The sequence below is a fragment of the Berghia stephanieae genome, chromosome 10 (assembly GCF_034508935.2).
Source record: "Berghia stephanieae isolate SIO BIC M18660-M18661 chromosome 10, UCSD_Bste_1.3, whole genome shotgun sequence".
NCBI classification, from domain to species: domain Eukaryota; kingdom Metazoa; phylum Mollusca; class Gastropoda; order Nudibranchia; family Aeolidiidae; genus Berghia; species Berghia stephanieae.
Genome location: NC_088369.1, coordinates 27,495,763 through 27,515,256, shown reverse-complemented (window position 1 = coordinate 27,515,256; position 19,494 = coordinate 27,495,763). Strand labels below are relative to the sequence as shown.

General features: G+C 34.2%; 1 protein-coding gene across 2 annotated transcripts; it reads left to right on the top strand.

The window, feature by feature from the left end:
• Positions 1 to 256: 256 nt before the first annotated feature.
• LOC144980897 (transcriptional coactivator YAP1-like) lies at positions 257 to 13,169 on the top strand. Of its 2 annotated transcripts, none has more exons than XM_078928805.1 (7): positions 257 to 868; positions 6,877 to 7,193; positions 8,151 to 8,305; positions 8,792 to 8,957; positions 9,974 to 10,057; positions 11,326 to 11,435; positions 11,977 to 13,169. In XM_078928805.1, the coding sequence occupies exons 1-7, from the start codon at positions 435 to 437 to the stop codon at positions 12,052 to 12,054; spliced, it is 1,344 nt and encodes a 447-aa protein (XP_078784931.1). In that variant the 5' UTR covers positions 257 to 434; the 3' UTR covers positions 12,055 to 13,169. The 2 variants fall into 2 exon arrangements, with proteins under 2 accessions (XP_078784931.1, XP_078784932.1); XM_078928806.1 differs by having other exon boundaries at positions 267 to 868; positions 8,795 to 8,957.
• The last annotated feature ends 6,325 nt before the right edge of the window (positions 13,170 to 19,494 follow it).

Genomic DNA, 19,494 nt, shown 5'->3' with positions numbered 1-19,494 from the left:
AGGAAAGGTAGGTAACTTGATTGAATCAAGAGACTGACCCAGAGTTTCCGAATGGGGTAAGAAGTGACGTCATGAAAACCCAAATTAATCCGCTTAAACTATATTCCTTTACTTTAAATAAAATTAAAAAGCAACTATTTCTAGTAAATTTTCTACATTTTATCCAAATAAAAACAATTGTAATTGTTTTTACAAAAATGATATAAATATTGACTATTTTTCTAAAAACTATTTTGCCTATCGGATAGTTGCACCTGTTACACAGTGAGCAAAAAGGCTAAAGGGTAAACTATTTCGTCTAACTTCGTCCCGATTCGCAGTGGAAAGTGAATTCAGGATTTTATTGTTTTTCGTCAGATTGTGAGTTTTGTTTCTATAAGAGATATAAAAGTAAGTATTTTCGCTGTGGGTGTGTAATAGTGAATTACGGCAAAATGTCGCACGATCGGACTGGCCCGATCGTTCATGTGAGGGAGAACAGTGATACAGAGCTTGAAGCACTTTTCAACTTTGCAATAAACCCTTCAATGGCCTCGGAGACAAACAAGCCGCTCCCTTTACGGATGCGAAACCTTCCAGCATCATTCTTTCGCCCTCCTGAACCCCCTAAACAAATGCAGATGGGAAGTAAAGAACCTTCAGATGCGCCTGGTTATCACGGCGGAGTAAATCAACTTTCAATGAATTTACACATGAGGGCCCATTCGTCTCCGGCCAGTTTACAACAGACGTTGAGTGCAGCCCCTGCCCCTCCTCCCCCACCCACATCCCATGTTCGTCAACACAGCTACGATTTACTCGACGAAGAGCCACTACCAAGTGGATGGGATATGGCAAAAACCCCACAGGGTCAGAGGTATTATTTGAAGTAAGTACCCTTTTCTAGTCAATCTCTTAAAAAAAAAAATTATATCTAGGAATCTAGGTGTAATTGTAATAAGTAATACATAGATCATAGATATCTTGAGAATAGCCCTGGGCATCTCTTCTTGGTATCTAGTTGTAGAGGTTGTAAAATTTCCCTTACTTTGTGAATCATTGTTATTGTTATTGTTACATATACATCATTTAGTAATGGCATTAGATTAGCAACTAAAACTAAAGTAGTTAGGACCATATTCGCATCATCAAGCAGCAGGTACCTAATTTATTCTTTAAAAAGATTAAGATCATGTCGACTTTCGATTTATTACATTATTATATTATTCCTTTCTGATGATATGATGATGACGTTTTTTGTTTTGGGAATTGCAATTCGCAGGAACCTAACTAACAGTAACAGCACTACTACTACTTTAGACAAACAAAACAACTCTTTTTGTTGGAAAAGAAAAGTATCAGATTCCTTTTCCCGCTGCCCTCTATTAAACGCCTACTGGTGTGGAAAAAAAACAAACTCTAATCAAAAGTTTATAGTGTCTCAATTAATTTCTTTTTTTTTAAAATGATAAAAACTGATTAAAAATTATTAATTACAAAAAGAAAGACCAACTTGCATTACTAGGTTAAAGAATGTATTTTCTTTTACTACATCTACAAGGTTACTAAAGTATTATTTTTTTAAAAGACCCTGATTTGCATTAATAACTGTGTCTACATACCCCTGGTTCTGGTTAAGGCTCATAATATTATTTCCTTTTCATAAAAGTAAGGAATTATTACTCTCCAAGACAGCCATTCAGATGTGTCTGAATAATCAGCGGTGATTATACACAGTGCTAGGCAGATGAAATAATCTGAAAAAATGCTGGTGGTATTTTGTGTCTCATATCAGTTAATATCAAGTGATATTTATCTCAAAAAGAAAGTAAACAAGTTTTTGGCATTTTGAACTGGAAAAAGTCGAACATTTCCGCTTTTTTTTCAACCAGTGAGAAACTCAATCAGCAAATTGGTCCAGAGTCCACCCACCATTAAAAATTTCACTACCTGCCTACATGTTAACTTTATTGTTTTTTCTTTTGCTTCAAGGTCTGTACTTTGTTCATTCTAAACACTATTTCAGGGAAACTGATGGTCGTTAGGGTTTTTATTATTTCACGAATGAATTTTAGGTGTTGTTCCTCGACTGACTGCTAACCTATTATTTCACATTTTCTGGGTGGGGATCCTGACCTCCCATAGTGGGCAGGGAGGTACATGCTGTGTCTTCTATCCCCCCATACCCGTTTCCCAATTGTTTCCTGTCATTGTCTTGGAATGAGATTGCTTAGTTTTGTCCTGATCCTTGCCGGAGCTCCTTGGCTGGGAGGGAAACAGTCGAATGTATAGTTATAGTTTTGGGAGATGATATTTTTTCCTTGTAAATCATCTCTCTGTTATGCATTGTATTATGTTTAGTTTACATATTATATTTTATGATTGGTAAACATTTGAGTGTATTCCTCTTAGTTGGGACCTTTGCTTGTGTCTGGATGAGACTTTTAGGTGATCTCGAACTAAGTACATTGGTGGTATGATCTTGGAATCTACATCTGATCCCTATTTGTTCCCAGTTCCCCTATGTCTTACTTTTTCTTGGGTGCTTTAATTGTAATTCTATAACTTTTTACTATCCCATTTTCTTCCTTTTTACTGGTGCTGATATAACCTAAATGTGTTGCAAGCGCCATAAAACCCTTAAAAACAAAACAAAACATTTCACATTTCTTTTCCTGTCTTCCTCATAATAAATATAATTCAATATAATACTTCCACTAAATTAGATCCAACAACATATCTGAAGCAGAGACGAAAATAACTATCAAAACAAAGAAGCAAAATTTTTAGAACAGCGTTATAAACTTAACTTATGTAGAAGACGTCTTTGTGGGCTTTAGAGCTGAGAACTGTTTTTTTTTAAAATATGTAAATTAGGGTAAATATGTTCTATGAGGTGACACCACACGAATAATGTAATTAAACCTGTGGTATATTATGAAGATTGCTTATCCATTCTTTTTCAACTTTAATTTATTTTAAAAATAAATAGATAAATGCTCAATTGATTCTTTGTACATACCATCTTAATATAACAGAAAGAGATGACTTTTTAATTTTCTTTTAAAAGCGGCTTCAGAATCAGTGCAGATTGAATGGCAGAAAATTCAACACTGTTGGAATAGCGCAATATAAGTTTCTGTCCTTTAATTTTGTGTTCCCCCTTTTGTGGTGCGCAAAAGATGTTGATCACACGATCTTAAATTACAAGATGGGATATAATCATTAATAAAATCCTTCAGGTACAAAGGTGAGCAATTATTTTTAGAGTTAAAACATAGCATTCTAATTTTATAATAAATTCTAGCTTTAACAGACAACCAGTGGAGTTCATAAAACATTGTGGCTATGTGTTCCTCATTTTATCTTCTTTAAAACAATTCGTGCGGCTCGGCTTTGTAAAATCTGAAGTTTCTTTAAAAGATTAGCAGGGAGATGAAAAAGTAATGAATTGAAATGGTCAAGTCTAGAAAAGATTAAAAAGAGACTAATGTTTAAATGGATTTAATATTTGACATTTGGCAAAGATAGGATGCATGTTTTTCCATAGACAGATTACAATCAAAATAAATACTGAGATTTCGAAAAAGGAATAATTTAATTTTAAGCGTTTAATGATTTTGAATCGGCCGAATGCATATAAAAGCTTTCTCTGGTTTCTAAAAAGAGTGTCCATTTTCTCTTCATTCATTTTAAGTTGATTGCTAGTCATCCACATCCTCATCTCTTCAATACATTTCTCCATTTCGGAAAAAGATTTTTCACTTTGTTTACATGTCCCCTGAAAATGTCTTTATGTATCTTCATACCACTCTTCCTCCACTGTCTTTCGGCGCGTCATCAATGAACTTTGGTTTCCTTAATCTTAGCCCTCATCCAAGGTGCTGAGCGACGATATGTGACGACTCTGTATTGCACTGGGGCATGGGTGTCCATAAAATGACTTAGATGCATATTGTAAGCTGCAACAATGTCACTACTTTTAAGCATTAGACAGTGATGCCAAAACTCCGGTCTGGAGCAAAAAATTCCGGGTTCCGAGCAACTTCCGTCAAATTCCGGTGAGGTCAATTTGTTCCAATGATTACCCCCCCCCCCCCCCAACCACCACATCATCATCACTACCACTAGTATTACAACCATCAACACTACCACTACTACTACAACCACCACCACTGTATCATCATTACTACCACTACTACTACAACCATCATCACTACTACTACTACTACAACCACCACTACCACCACTACATCATCATTACCACTACTACTACTACAACCACCACCACATCATCATCACTACCACTACTACTACAACCACCACTACCACATCATCATCACTACCATTTGTATTACAACCATCATCACCACCACATCAACACTACTACAACCACCACCACATCATTATCACTGCCACTAGTATTACAACCATCAACACTACCACTACTACTACAACCACCACCACTATATCATCATCACTACAACTACTACAGCCACCATCACCACATCATCACTACCACTACTACTGCAACCACCACCACCACATCATCATTACCACTACTACCACATCATCATTACCACTACTACCACTACAACCACCACCACATCATCATCACTACCACTACTACTACAACCACCACTACCACATCATCATCACTCCCATTTGTATTACAACCATCATCACCACCACATCAACACCACTACAACCACCACCACCACATCATTATCACGACCACAACTACTACAACCACTATACCACCACCACATCATCATCACTGCCACTAGTATTACAACCATCAACACTACCACTACTACTACAACCACCACCACTATATCATCATCACTACAACTACTACAGCCACCAACACCACATCATCACTACCACTACTACTACAACCACCACTACCACATCATCACTACCACCACTACTACAACCACCACCACCACATCATCATTACCACTACTACTACTTCAACCATCACCACCACCATATCGTCATCACTGCCACTACTACTACTACTACAACAACCACTATCACATCATCACTACTACTATTACTACAACCACCAACACCACATCATCCTCACTACCACCAGTACTACAATCTCTACCATTAGGTTTTGGCGCTTTACTTCATTTGAAATAAGGAAACTTTGGGATTGTATTTGGCATGTGTTTATGTATCCTAATCATGGCGTACTAAAAGAGACTTATAGTAGGGCTATGATCCTAATATAATTCTAATCAGTTATCTATTTAGAACTATACAATATGTAAAAACAATGCCATATACCATTCCAATTCCTTTTTCTTGTGTGCGGAAATTCCTCTTTCTGCATTGAAATTCCTACGAGTGGTGTCTGAAACTCCTGTGAGCCAAATTTAAAGTTGGCGTCTCTGATTAGAGGAATCTTTTCGTGTTAATCCATCGTCTTGAATTATGTGCCTAGGCCGTTACAACTTGACCCGTGGACCTGAGTTTATCAAGGCAATTGATAGTGATAACATGGTGCTCATAAATACATTTGTTGGTGACTAGGAGGTCGTGAATTGAGATGGTGACATCAGTAAGCACCCACAGTCCAAGATGTGCTGCAATCGGTGACTGGGCATATTTATGTGTTGTTTATATCTTTGGGCATTTATAATCGAATTTGTGTTGTTAGTCTGTGAGTTGTTTGGGTTGTCATGATAAATGTTAAAATCTCCTAAAATTTCATTTTACTCTTTTTGGTGGTTATGTTTGTATCCGAAAGGTACTGAAACTTGATTGAAAATTTCGAAAATGTCAATTTTTTCTTTTTGTTAGGTGGTTGGCGGTAAATAGTGATGATTGAGATTGATTCGCAGTTGGTTTGGTGTATTGATACTTTCACAGTATTCAAAAAGATGTGTAGTCGTCAGTGGTTTTGATGATACCATCCAAAAAACGATAATACAAATACCTACCCCTTCCCTGCTGCATCCAGCATTTAAGTTTGTAGCCTACCGAGGTAAGATCCTAAGAGTGATGACATCATCGCCTAACGATCTTAGCCATGATTCTGTGATGAGAACTAGGTCCGAATTCAGTTCACTGATAATATTAGAATTTTTATTTTTTTATTTTTTTTTGTTTTTTTTTGTTTGATACTTGTTTTGTTTTGAGCAAGGTAATATTTTTCTTTTCTTTTCTCCTTATATTTTTGTTTTGGTTTGTCTTTGGCCTTGATTATTTTGGTTCTGTTTCTGAGCAATAGTTTTTTGTTGTTTTTTTTTTTTTTTTTTGGGGAGGGGGGGGGGGGGTTCTTCTGGGTTGAAGGGGGGGGGGGGGATCCTTCTCAAGATCTCAAATAAATGTGGAAACCATTGACAAAAATAAAAAGGAGAAGAACTACTGTGTTTCTGAGCGAGATTATTTATTTTTCATTGTGTTTCTTAGCGAGTTTTCTTTCTTTTCTTTTTTTTTTTGGTATTCTTGGAAGTGATTAATAAAAAGTATAATCACAGCATCGATCAGGTCATTATAACAATTGTTGATTGTCGTTTCTTGTCGAAAACCCTTGCATTACAAATCTCTGAGCTATTATTAACATTTTTAGATATGGCTTTTTGAATTTTTTATTTATTTTCTTTCAGAAATCTGTGTGGTAACATTTTATTCACTTTTGTCTTATTTTACTTTAGAGGTTTGTTTTTTTCTTCGTGTCTCCCAGTTGTTGAGGGTTCAGTAAAACCACATTTTGCTGCTGTATGTCTGTTACATTGATTTTGTAAGGGGAGGGGGGGGGGGGGGGGGGGGGGGGGATGATAGAAGGAAATCTCACTCTTCTTCTGAGCTAAAGTTAATTCAGAGAAGCATAGATTATTAACATTCAGAACAGTTAATCATTTATTAACATCTATCTATTCTCAGCCATGCGTTACAGATAACCACCTGGAACGACCCACGCAAAACTCACAACTCTTCAGCATCACCCAACAGTGGTAACAGTAATGTGGTCAGTAGCAGTAACAGCAATAGCAACAGCAACAACAATAACAACACCAACACAAGCAACCTGAACAGTCTAGGTCAGGCAGGCAGCCCGTCCCCAGCTGGTCCAGTCTCTCCCGTCAATGTAGATAAGGTCCCATTGCCTCCAGGGTGGGAGAGAGCTTACACAGCTGATTGTGAGCCATATTTTATTAATCACATTGACCGCACCACGAGTTGGTTTCATCCCTCAATACGTGAGTATCCCTCACTGAACCCTCTTTTTATTCCAGTTGTACACTACATTATACGTCTTTAATGGATTTCTGCCAATTGCTGTCGAAGAAATAGGAGTGGAAAGTCAAATGATGATTCAAAATGCTTCTCAAAATATTTATAGTAGTAGATGAGCCTGTCCCAAAGTCTGAAATCTAATTAGGATTTTTGCATTTTTAAGTCAAATTTTTGTTCACTATAATTCTTTCACCCGAAATAGGTGTATGGAGATGGAAGGGGGGGGGGGTATGATTGTGTTGTGCATGGATGTGGACAAGTGTAACGTTTGGTTGCACACACTCGCGTCTATGTGTGTGAGTATATTTGTGTGTGCATGTGTGTGCAAACTTTCACTTCCTTCCCCAGTGTTAAATGCCTTCATTTAAAGGAAAAGTAATGTTTTGTAAATCTGCACTTATTATTGCTTGCTACATTTGGGACAGTACACAATCTTAATAAATATACACAAACTATCAAGGTTTAATTTTTCATTTGTTTAATTTCCTAAAGATGTTGGGATAAGCTTTTTAGATAGTTTCAGTGAATTTGTATAGTTAGAAAATCATTTGACTGCAATGCTAGACATCCTATAGAAAAGTATTCCATTTCTGTAGTTCTTTTTCTAACTTCAATTTTCCTATCATTTTGAATGTCGTTAATTGACATATGGTTAGGAATAGGGGATAATCTGCATCCATACAACTAAACTACTGCACAGTACAATGACAAAATTCCTGTTTTCATGTCGTCTGGAAAGGTAGTCTGGATTTGAAATGGAAATTGAACCGCCAAATGGAATTTTGAAACATTTAAATGGGAATGAGGTGATCTGACATCATCATCATCATCATCATCATCATCAAGCCACTTTCCAAAATGTTTGTGAAACCTTTTATGCCGTTTTGTTAGCATCATTTTTATTCTTTGTTTCTATCCAGCACCTCATGTACAGAAGCCAGGGATGAAATTTCCAAATCAACAACAACAGCAATTGAATAGCGGTCCACAAGAACAGTTGAAGCAGCTCAAACTTCAACAGCTCCAAATGGAGCAGGAGATCCTCAAGAAGAGACAGGATGAGATTGCTAGACAGGTAAATCCTTTTTCATCTTGTTCCTAGACAAGCAACTTTGAATTTATTCATGACCATGGTTGTACCATTCTGGCTCTGGCAATATATGCCCTTTTGGAAAGGCAATGTACATGCATTCTTCCACGTTGCCAGTGATAGATATTTTATATGTTACAAAAGTCTACCTACCTTAAAGATGACTTATTTTATTTCTGTTTTTCAAATGCACGTCGGAGGATAGATGAAGAAACAATATTCTTAAAAAATGAATCATGAAATCGAAAATTTAAAATCCTATTTCAGATAACATTTCCTTAAGAAAAAAAAGATAATTGATGACAGATGTTTCTTCCTTATTTACGTAATGGAATCTGGAAAACACTCTGGCTCCATGGGCCTGGTAGCTCTAAAGGATAACAGGATAGTAGTCAATATGACATCTCAATTACTAGTGATATCATGAAAATCTGTGAAAATGTCTAAGCTAAGGTGTGAAATTTCTCTCAGGAGATGGCCCTTAGAGCGCAAGTTGGTGGTGAAGGTATGGGGACTCCTGCTCAAGGGGAAATAATCACATCAAACAGTGAGATGACTTCGGTTGCAGATCCATTTTTCGGCCAAACAGGCTCTTCAGACCATCATTCAAGGCAAGAGAGTGGGGACAGTGGCCTTGGTGAGTTGGACTTGCTATTTTATTTTTGAATGGATTCTACCAACCGCCTCCCCTAGTACATGTATGTGTGTGTGTGTGTGCGTGTCTGCTTTGTTTTCCCTTTCCAGTTTTTAATTTGTGAGATTACTTTCATTCCATCAACCCAAGGATAGACAAATCAAGACTGTGATAACCTTGAGGAAGGCTTCCAAAATAATCAACATTAATCTAAAAAGCTTTGATTTGACGTACATATATATGCTGTTAGAAGAAAGCTAATGTGATCATTAAAAAAAAAAGGCATCCATTGGCATCTTGATTCAAAATATAAGACTGTATAGTATATGGCAGCTAATTTATGAAAAACGTCTATAAAATTAATTAACAAAACTTTGGTGGAAAAAGGAGACAACAGAAGATACCAAGCAGCTGCCACAAATGTCATCGTCATCTCTGCCGTTATTATCAATATTGCCATCATCAGCATCAATATCAACATGAACACGGTTATGTCATTTGTCATTGTTAATTATTGAGGCACAAGAGAACAGAAATATTACTGATTTAGTTAATTGTTGTTCCAGAAAATGAGTTGAAATTGTTGTTTGTGTGTGTGTGTGTGTTAAAAAATTTAGTTTAGAGATAGATGTTTTGTATATATACATAGAGGTTTTGCTTGGATGTTATGTTTGTGTAGATGTTGATGAAAAGCACAGAAACAAACCCTGACTGAGTCACTTTCTGATTTTGGATGAGGTGGGGGAATATATGTATGTTATTTAATTTATGTTTCAGAGAATGTTATATTAATTAGAATTAGCATTTTTAGATAATTGAATCTTTTTATATTGTTAAACATTGACTAAGAAAAAAGTGTTCATATCTTCAAATTTTGTATTTAAATTTGAAAATAAATTTTTCAAAATATTAAAATATGACTGCTGTTTTTTCCCCTGTGCTCTTCATATGTGTTTTATGTATGAAGAATTGAATGAGTATTTTTGATTGATAATATTTATTGCCTTTCCATCTTATAGGAGGGATGGGAACAAGCTACAGCCTGCCTAGAACCCCTGAAGATTTCTTAGGGAACATGGAAGACATGGAGACACAAGATGGAGGTGAGATGGCAAAATGATTGTGGAATTATTGCTTGTTTGTTTTTTGTTTTTATTTATTAAGTTGATATATAAACTCGATTTTTAGTTGGGATGATCATTATCGGCATTAATCTAGTTTTATTGATGACATAGATATTGGAAACCAAAAACAATTTTGGTCTACATTTTAGGGAGGGAAGGCAATTTCACTACCATTTCAAAGTCTTGCTTTAGGTCACCAGTGAGTTGCTAAAATTGCCCATTGAGCAACCCAAACAATAACAATTGGTTTGCCTGGCCAATGAATCATTTTTTCTTGAAGTGTTTGTGTAGATTAATATTGTATTGTATTCACAATGTTTTGTTTTTTTATTTTTTTTTGTACTGCCACTTCTGTCAGGTCAATCTGCCATGGACGGGTTGATTTGTTTTTTTTACCACACAGCACACTATGAAGTACAAAATTTCCATGTCCTAGACAATTTTACTCAAACCTGAACATTATCCATTACTTTCTATAGCCAGATATTCAGCCTCCCTTGGATCAAGTATAAGAATGTATTTAATGTGCCTTACTCAGACCAAATTTACGAGATCAAAGTCATTTATCCACTCACACCTGAATCTAGTGGTTTCTGGTTATTTTACTTGCTCATATTTTCTTTACAAAAGTTACTTTAGTTGTCTGTCTTTGTTTATGGCTTCAAGGCCCAACTTTGAAAGGATTCCGCGTCCACCAGAAGGACAGTAAGAGCAATTTGACTCAAGATTCATCAATGAAATAAAATTTCTTTAATCATAGAATGAAAAATCCAGGTCTGTAGTTTTGACCAGATAAAAAGCGTAAGGAAACTTAATTCAAAATATTTTCTGTCGTACCATTGAAAGGCTAATTTATTTGTGAAAATATTTTCAGCCTTGAATAAAGGAGGGTTCTCTATTTCTTTGTGCAAATAATTTCAATTCTGACCTTACTCTTTTTCATGTTCACTTGAATAGCCAATCAAACAATTACTATTCATGATTAACTTGAGAGAGATAAAACGTTACTTTACATATTATGAAATATAATTTCAATTAACTGTGCCATTCTCACATCTATCATTTGTCCTTAGTGTTTCATTCACCCTGTTTTGTGGATAAAGGGGAAACCCGAAACAATCGTCTTCTTTTATTAATTGGAACTTCCATTTCATTTCCTATTATTATTTATTTCTTTGAGCTTCAAGCAACAGCATTTTCATTATTCATATTCCTCCATTGAAAGGTTAATTTATATCTTTTGCTAGGCCCCAAGCTGCAAGGCCAGACAGATTTCAACAGTATGGATATGGCAGGTGTGAATGATGTGACAGACACATTGACTATGGATTCAGATGATTTGGTGCCCAGCTTACAGGTTAGGAATATAAATTTGTTAATAAATGCTTTGGGATTGGAGAAAGTGACCAGAGTTTTGAATATATTCTGTAAACATTGGAGTGTGTTCCTCTTGATGGGATCCTGTGTTTGTGTCTGGATGAGACTTTGGGTGATCTCAAACTAAGTATACTGTTACTGATTGTGTGCTCTTGAAATCTACTTTTGTTCGCAGTTATTTTTAATTATTTTTTCCCCTGCTAATTCATTGTCTCTGGTATCAATAAAATATATCATACCAATAAAATATATACAATTTTCTTGGAGGTCAAATCTGAATTATTTCTTCTCTACAATTGGATATGTAATCGAAATTTAAAAATTACTGTATTAGTTGAAATAAAAAATCATCATCACCGATTCTATCTCTAAATGGAGCTGCAACAATCTATTCTTGCAATTTTTATTGATATTATTACTCCCAACAAATGCCATTACACTTATTTCCTTGTTTTCAAATATATGTCTTGAAAGTCATTTTAACATTATAATTAAACTATTTATTATTTTGTTTCTAACAGGAGGAAATTAACAGTGACCTTTTGAAAGACGTAGAAACAGTGTTAGGGAACAAGGACAATCCACTAACATGGTTGTGAGCGATCCATCATCATCATCATCACACATCATTTTCAATATTACGATTGTCATCTTCATCGTCATTATTCATCGGTGTCACATGCCCATTGAAAGTGTTTTAAAATATTCTCATAGTTATTACATTTTCACAACCATCATCTTAAACCATTGAATCATAGCAGATGAAATATGTTTTCAATAAATTGACGCACTAAGTCATTCTATTCTGTTGTGGTGAATTATAAATTGATAAGCAAATCAATGAATTTTAACATAAAGTAAATTATATGATCCCATTTGATACCTCACCATCCATTATGCGCATGTACACATATAGGCAGCAGATTGGTGCAGTGATGGCAAGGCCTACCCCACACCAGTTCTTTCACCAGGCACGGCTTTTCTATCAGGTTTTAATCTTTTAGGCATTGTAGTTGTCTCCTCATTTTCAACATAATTTATGAAATCCGCAACTCTCACCTTCCACGTCTTGATTTGGAAGGGTCAGGAAAAACAAATTGCTTTGTTTTTCTTTTCATTCATTTTGTTTTATCATGATCACCCTTACCCATCACTGCAATTCCTGTTTTTGTTCTTAAAAAAGTTATTGTTACTATGAAATGGCCAGAAGTAGAGAAAGGGGGGAAAAATACAGGGAAGGTTTGACGCTTAAACTTGGGAAGACTTAAATTTTAAAAGATTTATTTTATTGAAAATTGCCAGAACTGATTATCTTAGTCATGATGGGCAGAATTTTTGTCAAAACTTAATGGCTTTTATTTGGCATTTGAGAAATCTTGGTTTATTTAATTATACTTGAATCTGGGTTTTGACTTCAATTTCTCTCATTCTTACTCCCTCTTCCATTCCCAAAAGCTATAGTTGGCCAGTTTGTGGTCAAAGAAAGGTAGCACTTATACATGCGTTATGACTAGAAGTCAAGTGCTGCAGGTTTTTCTTGGGTTTTTTTATTTATTGGTATTTTGTTGTTGTTTGTTTGTTCTTTTTCATCAACTCAGACATTAAACCTTCCATCCTTGCTCTTATCATCCAATAGTATTTTCCAGTCATTTTTGTGTAATTTTTCTGCCCATTTTGTAAATACGTCCTCATCATTTAAGTAAAAAAAAAAAAATGCAACATTGACTGACTCAGGAAAGACAGAAGAGGTTATCTTTTTTCATTGTTTTAGAATGGATGACACCATTGTCTGACAGCATTGAGAAAATTCCAACTTGTGTTATATAATTATGTCACCTTAGTATTTGTAGGATGTTGGGTTTTGTTAGTGATATTTTTAAATGAACAAGTTGTGTGAATTCTTGTCCATTGTTCTTGGTTTTCATTTTCATCTATTGTTTTATACATAAATATATTCAAGTATAACTAAATATTTACATTATATATATATATATATTATAAATATACATAAGTATACATATAAAGATACTATATTACATGTAGTGCATAACATTCAATTTACACGATTGTATTCTCACATTAAATTGAATAATTTTTCTGCTTATTCTTTAGCACTGTGAGATGTGTTGTCAATGAGTGTTTTATCTGTTTAAACACTTTTTTTTGTTACCGTCTTCCTTTACTGTACCTGTGTTGAAGGATTGGGCTTCGCGGGTGGTTGGATGGGAGCATCACCCTTGAATCATATACCTATGATGTTCGCATGGGTGTACGATCCGATAGTGATGTCGTTTCTTCTTCTCTTTACTAGCCTATCCTGCTTCTTTGGTTTGTGATTGTATTTTTGACAGGGGATATTTTTTTTCTCTGTAAATCTTCTGCCTGTTTGTTCTTGGTTATTTATAATTTAGCTTATATCTTTAGGTTATGATTTTGATTTACATTTATTTTTGTTAGATTGCTTGTTTTTTTGTTTCAGCGGTCTCCCATATAACCTCATTTGTGTTGGAAGAGACCTAAAGCAATAAACAAACAAAAAAAAAAAAGGATTGGGCTTGTGTAATTGATTTGTTTGCATTTGATTCTGCAAATTGGTGGGTTGTTGACATTTTATTGTATTGTTTCAATTAGATTTATGAGACTTGTTATAAGACGGCATAGTTGAATCTAATCAAGGTTTATATGAGTTTTAAAATATTGTAAACTCTATTTCAAATGTAAATGACAAAAAAAAAAAAAAAAAGAAGAGACTTCATCAATTTGTCGTTCCTCAGTTTATAAAAAAAGAATAATAAAACAACCCCCCAAAAAAAGAGTTGTCATCACCTGTGAACCTTTATAGTTACACCAATTTTGTACACGATAAAGAACATGGCTCTTTAATTGTTTTTTTGTTGTTTTTTTCCTTCTCTTTGGCCTTTAGAAGATGCTATATTCGTATGATTGTGATAAATTAAATTTTACATGATAGAGTTGTATCTCATAAAGTGTCTAGCAATAACCACATGCACTTCATGTGAGAGGGAGGAGGGAGGATTGGATGGGAAAAGGGGCATGTGTTGGTATTTTGAGATGTAATTTAATTGTGACAACACAGCCCCTCCTCTCTTCCCCCTTCTGTTTCAAATGGTGACTTAGAGTGACGTATTTGCTCAGAGCAATAATTAAATGTTTTATAATTTGCATTTAGTCATTAATGCTTCTCAGTGATTTTCCATAAAGTTTTACTTTTTTTTTTGTGAGTGACAAAATCTAGGAAGGTTGTGTGTTCAATTTGCCATTTTTATCCAGTGCATCTTCACAGAGCTACATTGTGTCCATCCGTATATATATATATTTGATTTTTAGAGTATGATGTCAAACACTGCTTAGTTTTAGGAAGGGTTTTAGGTCTTATTTTTTCTACCTTTTCAAACATAAGATTTTCATTTTTCTTTTGATTAATATCTTCAAACGTTAGATTCTCGAAAGAGAAAAAGAAACAAGCTTTGCTTTTGTTAAGTCACGTGCACTACAACTTTTAATTCTTTTTTTTTCAATCTCCAATTCATTTTGCGCAAATTACAATATGAATTACTTTTATTAAAAAATGTTAATGAGGTTTTTTTTTCGGGGTAAATGAATGCATCATGTCAACACGTTCATGTTTTTCAAAGAGATGAAAGTCCCTAGACTAGAAGCGTAAACCCTGGAAGTTTGTTGGTATGATAAACAGGTATTGTTGTTTTATTCGCAGTAGCTTATCAAGATAAAATGTAAGCTTAATTTTCAACACAAGTATATATTTGGAAAGGTTTGAAATTTATAACATTACCTTAAACAGGAGGGGGAGATGAGTTAGTATAATACCAAGAAATATAGGATGGAGGGATGAAGAATGGGACTTCCACCTCATGTTGCCCATTAATCTTTCAGTTACCATTTGTTTCAGTGTTGTCATTGATGTGATCGTCGTCATAAAGTAGATTAGCTTTGAGTAATTACATAGGGTTCGAGATATGCAAGCCCTCCCACCACGACAAGGTGATAATCCGTCGTATGTAATTACATAGGGATGTTATGGGTTTCATTGGAATTATGATGACTTGGTTTCTTTTTCTGTCTGTCTTTTTTTCATCCCTATCTAACATCTTTAACTTTATATCTGATGAGCTTTTAACAGTTCAAAAGCAAGCCTTAAGATGGGTCGTATTTTGAGATCAAATTTATCGAAATCCCTTTGTATGAGTTGTAAGCCTAAAAAAATGTCGTGTTTGTTTTTGATTCTGGGATGTCTGTAAAGTTTGAATCTCTATTTTCTGAAAGAATCTACTTTATGATGATGTATTGAGTCAATGATTTGTGTCATATGTACATTGTATTTTATATATTATTATCATTCATCTCATACTGCTGCACTGGGTTGCCTTTTCTATTTTTTATTATCACATACAAACACTGTATTGTTGATGTGAGAGTAATCATTTATACACCAATTTGTTTGAAAATTTGTTGTTGTTTTTGCCGTAGTTGTGTGGTTTGTTGGTGGCATGGCAAGGGGGTCTAATTAAAGGCGTTGTATGTTGTGTCAGATTTTTAATCTTTTACAGTTCTATGCAATTATATTGCAATCAATAATTGATTATAAATTACCAATACATTGAATTTTTTGTATAGTATTCATTGACTATATCCCTATCATATGAGTTGGAAGTGTACTAATAAGTTAGTTTCGGTGACACTATCATCTCATCATTATAATCATGTCATCAAGATCATTTCTGGATTTATATATTTTTTTTAGACCTTGTTCATGTGTGATAGATTTGTTTTTTACACCAAGATTGAAACTCCATAACCAAACTTATGTTAGAGGGGCAAAAAGTGATTGAGGCAACAATATTTCTTCACTCTTATCCTATTGTTATTTGACATAAATGGGTCTTACTAATGGTCAAGTTGTTCAGCAAGTCTAGCGGATGCAATAGAATGGCTTTCATAGTAGTGTTTTCACTTGCTTCTGAAAAGACCAAGTGATTTTTTTTTCTGTTCTTTAAAATGCTCTTGTACTTATAGTTTGTTATTTCGTCATTTTCAAATAAACCATTTTAACTATCTTCTTATATCACATGCATCCTGTGTCCTTTCCATGTGACTTTGTGTCCTTGTTCTGGACTGAGACCATTTGCTTTTACCCGGGACTGGAATTGGATCTTGTGTCAAAGTGAGACTGTCAGATGATATCTTTTTGTTGATGTGAGAAATAACCTTTTTTCCTCCCCCCCCCCCCCCCCCCCCCCCCCCCCTTATAGTTCATCTTTCTGATGTATTTTGAAACCATTGATGATATCTCTCTTGGTGCAGATGTGGTTGTCACGTCTGGGTGAGAATTATTGAGAGGTCTTCGGTTAGACATGGGATAAAGTAAAGTACTCTTTGGATTGTCTTTCTACTGTTCAAATTTGTCCTATTTTTTTTTTTTTTTTTTTTTTTTTTTTTTTTGTAATGTAAAAAGAAAATTCTTTTGGAGGGCTTGTAAGCGTAGACAAATGTTAGTTATCTTTTGACTTTTTCCTTTGTTTCCAGTTTATTTAAAAATATATTTTTTTTTACTGACACTGATATGGCCTTAATTAGTTCCTAAAAGACGAAAACAACAATCCAATCATGTTTTCCTTCAAGTATGTTTTGTCCTCTCATACCCATAACCGAAAAGGTCATGGATATTTTGTTCTTGTTATCTGCAGTTGTGGTTATCAAAGTGTTGTATTTTTTGATAAAAGACTCCTGGGTTTTGATTCATGATTAAAAAGAAAAATTGTTAGATGTACCATATATATATACATATATATACATCAGTGATAATATACTGTTTATACATCAACGTTACTTAAATATTTCCATTGTGATCAAGTTGCTGAAATTAACATTGTTTTTGTATTCATCATCATTTTTTATTATTATTATTATTATTATTATTATTATTATTATTATCTTCTTTTATCTTTTCCTTGTCTCTGTTTTGAAATATAAACTTTTCTGTCAGGGTTCCGAGTTAATCTAGCCTGTCGCCGTGTTAGTTATCACCTAGGGGCAGTGACTGTAACAGGCATGTGACTCTGGTGAAAACAATCAGGTCTAATGATCTTATTGTTAGAATAATGAGAGAATTTATGTTGAAAGAGTTCAGCCTCTTCTGTGGAAGATGAGGGCTGCTGATCGACTATACTGTACTCAGTTGAAAAATTGTTTCAATAAATTGTACCAATTTTTTTTCCCTTTTTTTCAGCACTTTTATGAGAAATATTAGATAGTAATTTACTGCATGCTTCAATAAGAGATGGGTTTGGAAATATTTACAGATGTATGGATTATATACGAGTCTGGACTCAAAGATCATTTTGTTTCTGTCTTATTTGACATGTGGGCAAAGTTGTTTCGATTTTACATTTCCCACTGGAGGAAAAAAAATTGTAAGAGAACTATTTTTTTACACGAAATTGATAGATATGACTATATTAATGTGATTTTTGAGTAATTATAAATGTTTTTGTATTTTTATGCAGTATCTATATTATAGACTGACAGACAGGTTTATGTGAAAGTCAAGGAATTATTTTTTCATACATGTACTCTGTCTGCCCTCACATGACTGACTTTGTCTTCATTAACTCACTTGTAGCAGCCAACTTTGCGATACTTATGTGTGCGCTAATCTTTCTTTAGTTTTTGATCATCCGTCAGTAAACAAATGAAGAAAATTAATGAAAGCTGTTGATTTTACCATTGTTACCTTAGTTTAAAAGTTTATTAAACGACGTAACTCCACAGCCTTGCTATCTCTTCTAACTCCTTAAATAATTCGTCTTCATGCGGCTTTGGTCCCTTTTCTGGTATATAAGATTTTTTGGTTTCATCCAGACTATGTCCAAAGTCCGTTGTTATTTTGGGGACAGATGGGTTTTTAAAAAAAATGAGAAATGATGTTATTTTCTTTATAAATCCTTATGTTACTGAAAAGATAGTTTCTGACTTGCTGCAAGGATGAAGTACTCTCAAATTTGCTGCTGATCTTTGTTTAACTTGTCTGCTTTGTCTTACTTTATTTTCTTTCTGAGGAGCTTGTTAGCTTTGGTCTGAATCTTTTTACTATTCTATGCTTATTTTTTCTGTTTTGTTATTTTTTTTTTTTGTTTAAAGAAAATTGTCGATTTTTTTTTCCTTTTAAAAGAACTGTTAATGTTTTTTCTTTTGTAATTTTATTTCCCGTTAAGACGGAATGACCTGTTTGGCACAGCTTCATATATATAAAATGTTTGCCAGATTTCCAGGGGTTTCTTTTTCTACCAAATTGACCTAATATTTTAGTCAAAGGGTTGATCATACAAACCCATATTCACAGAATCCTTCTTTGTCAGCATTGTGAATGAGCCATACGATTTTATATATACATATAGATCCTTGTGACTTGTATTCACGCTGTGCAGCTACTTCTCAAATTGATGTCTTGAGTGAGTGAGTGTAAGTGTTTATAGCTTTAATCTTGCATCAGATAAACCATGAGTGTCAGACCACTTAAACTAATATATATATATATGCTGAAATTGATTACTGCTTTAGAATTACAAGCGGAAACAAAAAACAATGGAAGTTTTAGACACAGCATCTTTTCTCTCTCATTCAAATTTCATCCCTGGGTTTTTATTTTCTTCAATTACCATTGTTGACATCATTTGGCAACGTTATCTTCGTTTTTGTGTTGTTTCAGTAGTTGTTCTTTTATTATTTATTTTTTCCAAATTAGAAAGAAAGAAATAATCACAAAATTTCTTCAAATCTTGCTACCTTTCATTCCATTTTCCCTTCGTTACAATGACTTTATTTTTAAAACTGACACATCATTTTTTTTTAATAAAAAAAATCGGGATTTGACTTGTGGTGAGTTCTTTACTTAATCTTCCACCAATCGCCCGGTTTATTTATTTTACCTTTTTAAAAAATATTTAAACGATAAATTAATCCTATAAACATTATATTTTTATTCATTAATTTTTCATCCA